This window comes from Triticum aestivum, chromosome 5B, assembly GCF_018294505.1.
Source record: "Triticum aestivum cultivar Chinese Spring chromosome 5B, IWGSC CS RefSeq v2.1, whole genome shotgun sequence".
Taxonomy (NCBI): Eukaryota; Viridiplantae; Streptophyta; class Magnoliopsida; order Poales; family Poaceae; genus Triticum; species Triticum aestivum.
Window position 1 is genome coordinate 470,123,324 of NC_057807.1, and position 9,222 is coordinate 470,132,545.

Sequence of the window (9,222 nt, forward strand, 5' to 3'; positions counted from 1 at the left end):
CGGCCGTCACATCACAACGCCGCCGCCGCCCCCGCACTACAATTTTCCGATAATTTAAGAGCGGGAGTTTAATGATGGTGGCATCGACCTCCGGCTACTCTGGATGCACGAAGCAGACCGGCGCCTGCTGTAGCAGAATGCCATCAACCGCAAGTCGCCCTATGTATATATGTGTGTGCGCCTTGCTCTCTTCGTAGCTCGAGCACAGTTCCTTCTATATTTTCCTGCACCTACATATAGCTTGGAGCTTAGATTTCTCAAAGAGAACGATGGTGACTTCCGAGAACAGTGCAATCTGTGTTGCACTGTTATGCATGTGCTTTCTTATCACCCATGCGTGCGACACTGGTATGTGTTCTATGTCCTGCATTCCCTAGCGGAGTTTTCCCTCCAAAAGATAGCTCAATTTTGCTGTTTACTGTGAACATGCAACTCTGGCACGAGTTTTACACCGTTTTTCCAAAAAGGAGGAATCTTCGGTTCTCCATGGTTTCCAACCTTTCTAGACGCTCAATTTGGCTCATAAGCTGCTGTGTCGTTTCAATTGCTCTCTTTTTTTTTCTGAAAAAGAGGGAAACCCACAGCCTCTTCATCGGTCGATGCACAGAGTCAACGACCACACGTGTGGCAGTTTTGCAACTCGCCCACACGCGTGGATCATCGTCCAATCGAGTTTGCACGAATTTTGACACATTGAGGTAGAATTTGCATGCCACGTAAGATGGAGCTGGTGTGTGGGCGTTAGAGAGTTCGCTCACACGCCCCGTAGCATGCGGTTTGCCAGCTGCGGTGCAGACGAACTAGTTTCTGCCCACACAGCCAACATCTAGTCCACGCGCGTGTGGGCGAACTGTTTTTTGCCCACACGACACTCATACGTTGTTGGATGACAACTGCAGTTACACGTACGTAGCAACTAGGTAAACACACATGACAACTACGATTCGTTGCTAGACGGCAACTGCAGTTTCGTGTACATGGCAACCAGATAAACACACATGACAACTGTGATTAACCATACATGGCAACTATGGTTGGACCACATGCGGCAACTAGGTAAACACACATGGCAAATGTGGCAAGTAGTTAATCACACACGGCAACTATGATTTGATTACACGCGGCAACTACCTTAAATTAGACATGACAACTATAGTTAACCAAAACAGATAGAGTTACCATGCTTTTACAACTACATTTGTCATCCCGGATAACTACATCTGACATCCCAGATGGCAACTAAATCGTCATCTCGCGGGTACCTAATGTAGCTGTGCCAGGACATGTGGGCATTTTTGCTTCGTGGCACACGCGTAGAGTAGAGATGAGTAGTACTTGTTGGGCGTGTGGCACGAAGTAGTTACGCTCACATGTGTGGGCAATTCTAATATTCGCCCACACACAGCCGTGTGGGCTACCTCCTGCTCACACCATACATGATGTGTGGTGGAATGGCTAGTACGCCACACGTGTGGGCGTTATCGGCGTCCTTGTTTTATTATGGTCCTTGTATCGGTTTGGCGTTTGGATAAAAGGACAACTGTTTCATGATTGTCTATCCTAAAAAAAAACTGTATAGGTCCTGTCCAGGAGATATTTTCAGTTTCTTATCGGTTGGTCCACTTCACTGTCAAGTCGCTATGCAATCTTTCATAAAAAATGCAATTCAGATTGGATATAAATTTTGTAGAATTCTGCAAAACCAATCAAGAAGGAGAAAAGACCTTGGCTCTGCATCGACTAACGCATGCGGCCTTCTCTTATTGGAAAGTTTTAAGATCTAAATGTGTTATATATGGGTACAAAACGCTAAAAGTCTAAAACAATTAGACATCAGTAAGTTACATGGTATCTCATGCCTTTTTTATTATTGAATCGCCATTCAAATTGGTTTAATATAGTGCAAGCTGCCGTCTTCAGTTGGTTGTCTGTGGACGTCCGAGCCTCTGCGCGCCATATATAGGATTACACACAGATCCATCTGGTACCATTGAAAATAACCTGCAGTTTTTCCTACAACTTTTGTTTTGTTAAAAACACAACAATTTCATATCGCCCAAGGTAAAGCGCATACCCCCACACGGATTTGAGCCTTTAGCCTATGATGAACTGCCACCAATCAGTTCCTGAACATATTTGTACCACGCATGTACGCTATAGAAGGGTGAGACATGGGCAATCTCAAACAGATATAAAATTATTCCATCGATGTAAAAAAACATTCCATACAACCTTTGACATCTTCGTTTTTACTATTGCTAGTATAATTTGACAAAGTTTCGCGTTGACATATGATTTATCTATATTTTCCAACTAAAAGCAAATGGCGTGAGCTTTGGATACAGCGGGAGAACTGGCCCAAAGCATTGGGGGAGCTTAAGTCCTAATTTCACAGTTTGCTCAAAAGGAATCTACCAGTCTCCAATTAACATCGTGACAGATTGTGTGGTACCCGACCTACGAATGGAGCCCCTAAAGAGATATTACACTTCTACAAATGCTACAATGGTTGACAACGTCTTCAACATTGCGGTTTGCCCTGACCCTCTCAACCAAATGGTTCTTTATGTCACCGAACATAAAATGTATAAATACTAGCACAACAATACCTGACTTCACTTATCTATATTTTGTCTGCTTTCCAATAAGTTGCTTGGTTTGCTTGTTTTTTTTTCTTTGTTCGGCTTTTTAGCTTTGTTTTCCTTTGTTGTTTTGGTTGTAAAAATGACTTCATTGACCTCCACCATCTCAACATCTTGTAATAAAAAACACGCATTATAAACCCTCACCCTCATCCTATTGTGATCTTTTCTATAATGTACGAATGACTACCATAACAAGTTCATGAAAATATGTGTTCTATTACATAAATGTAATCTCCTAGTTTGAAATAATGCAAATTATGAGATCATTGGGCCAACTGATTGATGTAGCTGCCATATAATGACACTGTTGGGACTGTCATGGTGGATGGAAAAGCGTATAAATTGAAGCAATTGCATTGGCACTCTCCCTCAGAGCATACCATCAACGGCAAGAGGTTCACATGTGCACTTTTGAGAACTGAAAAACATTCAGTTTTTTCGTTGTACTAACCGTGCACATCGCTCTCTTATCCTGATAGATTTGCGGTGGAGCTCCACATGGTGCACTACACTGATGATGGCAACATAAGTGTTGTCTCAATACTTTATCGGCACGGAAAACAAGATCCTTTCCTTCATCAGGTAATCACCCTTATAGGAAAAGGGTATTGTACCGCTAATATCACTATGGCATTGTAGAACACTGCATATTGAGATTCCCCATCATGATCAACTTGAGGATATGATTCAAATAATTAACATGAGTGGGACCTTTAGATCTAGTTCAATGGGCGGTGGTGTTTTCCCTTGGTGCATCAGGATAGTGTTTTCATGCTTTATGTGTTTATTTTGACCACAAGAAGTAAGGATCCAAACTATTACCAACCGGCGTAAGTATAACACTAGATTAATGGAATGACTACGAACCCTTGGTTAATTGAGTAGTTTATATACATTCAATACAAGGGTATGTGTTATGTGGATAGCCAAAAGACACTCACATGTTCAGGAACTAAATAACATGATTACAACTTGTAATTTGATCTGTTAGCAATATGTGTTGTACTTGAACTGGTTGAACCAAATGACTAGGACACTCCAGTAGTTTGCGCGTGTTTGGTCTACATGCATTTCAATATTTGCTTTGTGTTGCACTCACAGATAAAGGATAAGTTAGTTGAATTGTCTGCGGAGGGTTGCAAAGCTGAGAAAGGTGATCCTCTCCCCGTTGGGGTGGTGAATATGAAGGAACTAATGCAGGGTGCAGATAGGTATTTCAGATATATTGGATCTCTCACAGCACCCCCATGCACGGAGAATGTAATCTGGAACATTCTTGGCGAGGTACTCCATCTACTCAAATGTGAAAAATAGTGTGGAAATTTTAATTTCACATGATGTTTATGCAGGAAGAGTTACTTATACATATACTCTGAGATATCTCGCAGATAAGAGAAATGACAAAGGAGCAGGTTGTTGCTTTGATTGCTCCTTTGGAGAAGAGTTACAGGCAGAACAGTAGGCCGATACAATCACTGAATGGTCGCACTGTGCAACTTTATGATATGTCACACAATCAAAATACTCGTTAGCCTACTGATGTTCGGTGGACTATTTTGTTTGATGCCAATCCTGAACGCCGAAGAAAGTGTAAGTTCACATGATAGGTTGCAATAAAATGTAGCCAGAAATGTTGTGCTAAACCATGGTCCAGACGGATATATGCTTGGTGTCTGCATGTGAGGTCTCCATGTCCTCTGTTGTATTTAAACCGTAGCTATGGTCGCTGTCATTTGGCCCCGACCCAACGCGTCATCGATTGTACTGCGCATACAATTCCTACAGAGGATCTCAACACCCACATGCAATCCATTTTGTGATGTCGATTTGTAAACCGCGTGAAAAAATAGCCGCTGAAATGGTAGTTGAATTGATAATTAGTACAAGATAATATTAAAATACACAAGCGAGAATATAGACGATCTCTATGCATAGATAGTCTGTTGAAAATATTGTTTGTGCATATGAGAGAATCTTTGAGTGCGGCTAATCTGCACCCGGGCTCATCTGCACCCACGTTTAGAAAAAAATTCAAAAACAAATACTAGAAAAATTCAAAAAATTCCAACTTTTTTTGTGGTGGTAGATAATTTGACGCGTGAGGTGCGCCCCAAAATTCATCTCATTTGAGCATCTGAGCAGCTCTCGGCAAAAAAGACAAAATCAGGGTCTGTAAAAATGTTCACTGTTCACGCACTGTTTTGACCCGATTTGTCTTTTTTGCCGAGAGCTTCTCAGATGTCCAAATAAGTTGAATTTTGGGGCGCACCTTACGCGTCAAATTATCTACCACCACAAAAAAAATTAGAATTTTTTGAATTTTTCTAGTATTTTTTTTGAATTTTTTGCTGAGATGGAGCAGATGAGCCCGGGCACCGTTTTGAGTTTTCGAAAATCTTTTGACTATTATCTATATGAACACATAGACGACCAGCCGGTCTGCCTCATCTTTAGTGGACTTAGGGCCATAGGGGCACGGTGGATCCCGGCCTTTGCAGGTGGGAGGGCTTTGTTTTTAGATGTGTCTTCGAGATTTGTTAGAGTTTGTGTCCTGATCAGAAAGGCGAGACGGCGACGTCTCCCTGAAGATGGATAAGGTTCTCCCCGCCCAATCCCTATTCTGGTGGTGCGTCTAGTATTGTTTGTGGGCGTGTGGAGGTGTGTCTCCGACGGATCTATCTTTGATGGATTTGCTCGGATCTCTTCGCCATTCGTCTACATTCGTGTGTCGTCAGGTTGGATTCTTTCGATCTACGCTACTCTTTACCGGTGGCGGTTGCTGTTCTGGTGCACTGGTCCTATGGGGCCTTAGCACGACGATTTTTCGACTGACTACTACAATAGATTTTTTTTCGGCTCCGGTGAAGAAGGGGCAATGACGGCGGTGCGCCTTCGGCTCGCTTCAATACTTGTAGTCGTCGCTAGATGGTCCCCGAATCTGGATGTAAAGCTGTACGCTCATGATTGAAGATGAATAGATCGGTTTCCTGCAACCCCCCCCCCACCCCACCCCCCCACACACACATAGACGACCCTCTTGCTACTTGCAAAATGAAACGGAACGTCTACAAATTTGGCTCGGGCGGTCATTTTAGTCCGGCTCGAGAATTTTGCAAGCACCCCCCTACCCATCTTCAAGCTATGCATCACCCTGGTGATGCTTAAAGAGTAACAAAGACGGCGTAGAGCACGTGCAACAGTACCTTGCTCTCAACCTCAACTCGTCAAGTGCTGCCTCAAAAGTGGCGGCCACATGTTACCGGCACGTGAAAGGCCTCACACCCCACCATCTGCGTCGATCGATCGGCCAAGACCTTGGACGCTTTTACGCTCAGCAGTGAGCGAATATGTGATGGGTACTTGAACCCAAAAGCCAGCCGGCCTCTTCGAGTCGGGTCAGAGGCTTCCAAAAACCTGCCGACATGGACAGCAACGGCGCGATGCCGATGTGGCAACGTACGTACGTGGCCGGTTTCGGTTTAGTTGGTTGATGATTGACGCAGCACGCAAAGTTTCCATCGATCACGAGGCCCCGGGCACGGCGGCACCGTGCGTTACTGCAGCAGAGCCGTCGTGGAGACCCGGCCCTGTGCTTGCTTGTAGTATCTGGGCGGCTGAAGCCAGGCGCCAAACTGCCAACGACTCCCATGCAGCATGCATCCGTCCGTCCGTCCGTCCGTCAGACCCGTTCCTCGGCTCGTCTGGCCGCTTTGCCGCATGCATACGCGGGCCGTCGCCGTCACGCGCGCTGTCTTTGTCCGCCAGGACAAACGGTCGACGGCAAACGGAAATGAGATAAGCTCGCCGTTGGTCCGGTCCCCGGCCGATCGATGTGGACACGCCGTTAATTAGACGAACCGCATCCAAGCTTTCACCGCTGTGTTTGTGTACAGCAGTGCTGCTACTACTACAATACTGCGTGTGATGGTGGGGTTAGCTTACCAGTTACCACCCAACCAACGAGATCCAACGCAAGTACGATGTGGGCAGAGTGTGTAGGCATGTTGCGCCAATGGCACAAGAGCAGATGGCCTTTAGCCCTTTATCACCATCTATCTGGCAACGACGGGGTGCTACCTTTCGCTTTTAACTTTCACAATTGGTAAAGAGAAGGTGAACATAAGAGGAGAAGAGAGCAACAATTTGGACGTTTGCCCCAACGGCACCGTTCGGCCGAGCCACCGGGTCAACATCACCGCCGAACGCATCGTCAGGCCAGACAGATGGCTGGCCTGCGGCTCAAGTCGTCCCTATCGATCTATCTTCTCCGGCGGTGACATCACACCGCCGCTGCCACGGGTGGATTTTTCCGACGCGTTGAAGTTTTGAACAGAGGAAACTGGTAACGGCCGGGCGAGTCGAGCTTAATGATGGCATCCACCTCCAACCACTTTGGATGGCCATGCCGCGCATGCTGTAGTTCGTACAAGCATCTTAGTTGCAGAGGATTCGATCCAGCATGTTTGTAGATGAACAGATTGATGAATTCACGATGATGCAGTACTGTATTGAATGTTTTCACTTGTATTGTACTAGGAGTAAGTACGAAGAAGGAAGAAGAAATCAACAACGGAGGAGATTTATCTATAGTTCTATACACCGAATGCTGCCGCCGTCTCCGATCGACGGAACGGCTTGGAACCTGCTGGCAATTCACCGCCAATGGATGGATGTGAGCCGGGCCGTCGGCGTCAGAACTCAGAAGAGGTTGAGGACCTCGCGGATGGCGGCGTTGCAGAGCGGGCAGCGGCCGCGGCCGGCGCGGACCTCGCGGGCGCAGGCGCGGCAGAAGGTGTGGCCGCAGGGGACGAAGGCCGCGCCCTTGCGCCGCGCCATGCACACGCAGCACCGCCCGCCCACGCCCCTCCCACTCCCCTCCTCCCCCTCCGCCGCCGCGTCCTGGTCCACGCGCGTCCACGCCCCGGCGCGCGCCGCCGCCGTCGTCCACTGCCGCTCCGCCTGCTCCAGCAGCGCCATCAGCGACACCCGCCTCTCCTCCCCCTGCCCGGGCGACGCCGCCCCCGGCACCGCTCCCGCCACGGCCGCCGTCGGTGCGGGCTCCGCGGCGCGCGTGGAGGAGGGGGGAGCCGGGGGAGCGGCGTCGTCTTCGGGGCCGCGGATGACGTCGAGGAGCGTGCGGCGCCTGGCGGGCCGGGCGCCGTCGCCCTCGCCCTGAACGTCGTCGTCGCGGAGCTTGAGGAGGTCCCGGAGGTTGGAGGACGCGGCGAGCTGCTCCGCCAGCGTGACGCCGCCGCGCCGGGACGGCACCACCCTCGGCGCCCCCTCCATCAGCCCTCCCTTCGCGCGCGCTCTCTCTCGGGAGGACGAGAGCGCCCTACGCCACGCTAGCTCACGCTACGCGTATGTGGACTGACTCACTCGGGCACACACACGCACCATACCGTAACAAGAGCACGAGTCGCCTAAATACTCTCCTCGTATTAGACTAGTCCAGTACTGGTACTAGTACTGTACTGTACCCAGGTAGACTCTTCTGGTTGGATTGGAGTTGGACCCGGCCCGGGCTGGCGAATAGTTTTTGTGCCGGCCATTGTCCGGTCTAGTTGGAGCGAGCGCGCTTCTCTGCATCCAAATGGCCAACTTGCGCGCGCGCGGTCGGGCGGCGACGGCGGACGGTTTCGGCGCCGGGTCCGGGCTCTCGCGAGCGGCGACTGACGGGCTGACTTTCGCCGCCGTTCTGCTGGTCGTAGGGTCGGCAGGTTTCTGACGAGCGGTTCAATTTAGTCGCCGGATTGTATGGTTGGCGCGGCGCGGCGACCGAGCTCGGGGCGGTGGTTTGCCGTTTGCCGGACGGACGAGGCAGCAGCATTTGTCAAACGTTGCAGCTGCTCTCGGAACGAACGGACCTCGGGACATCATGTCACGTGGATTCTGAAAGTGCGACCGCGATCTAGGACCTTTGCTCGGCTTTCCCACGTGCCGCGGCGTAGATCGCAAGCTCGTCGATCGCAGTCACCTGCCTCGCGCTTGCCGTCAGATTTGCGGCCGGTCGCGGGGAGAGATCTGCCTGCCGCGTTTTACCGTGGGTTTTACGGGTCTGTGTTTGGCGGTAAGAGCATGTCTAGCACACCGTGGTTAAACCCTTATAATTTTCGCGTTTCATAGTTTTGGTTGAAATCGAACCAACATGTGGTTGAGATGGTTAGGTGGACAGTGGTATCTCCAACCCATCAGAGTTTAAATCCTGGTGCTCGCATTATTTCTGAATTTATTTCAGGATTTTCGGCGATGCGCTTTCAGTGGGAGAAGACGTTCCCGTCGATGACGAGGCGCCTACGGTGGCTTCATAAATCTCAAGATGATATGCCGGCTCAGTCTCTCGGAGGTGCTCATAGGCAGTAGTGGCGCCAGGAATACGGCAAGCCCCAGGCCGCCCCAGGCCACCTTCGTCCACTGTAGCTACAGTAGAGAACTGTAGATGTACTGTCTCAAAACTTAACAAAGGAATTGGTCTTCACGCCCCAGGCAGCGGCCCAGGCTGCCTGGGGCCTGTCTCCGCCGCTGCTCATAGGGGTAGGGTGTGCGTGTGTGCGTTCATAGGGGTGAGTGTATACGC

At 49.3% G+C, this 9,222-nt stretch overlaps 1 protein-coding gene across 1 annotated transcript; it reads left to right on the forward strand.

Annotated features, from left to right (window-relative positions):
* The first annotated feature begins 269 nt into the window (after window positions 1-269).
* LOC123114889 (alpha carbonic anhydrase 1, chloroplastic-like) lies at window positions 270-4,177 on the forward strand. The gene is made up of 6 exons (XM_044536265.1): window positions 270-348; window positions 2,321-2,532; window positions 2,934-3,040; window positions 3,125-3,227; window positions 3,747-3,929; window positions 4,034-4,177. The coding sequence occupies exons 1-6, from the start codon at window positions 270-272 to the stop codon at window positions 4,175-4,177; spliced, it is 828 nt and encodes a 275-aa protein (XP_044392200.1).
* The last annotated feature ends 5,045 nt before the right edge of the window (window positions 4,178-9,222 follow it).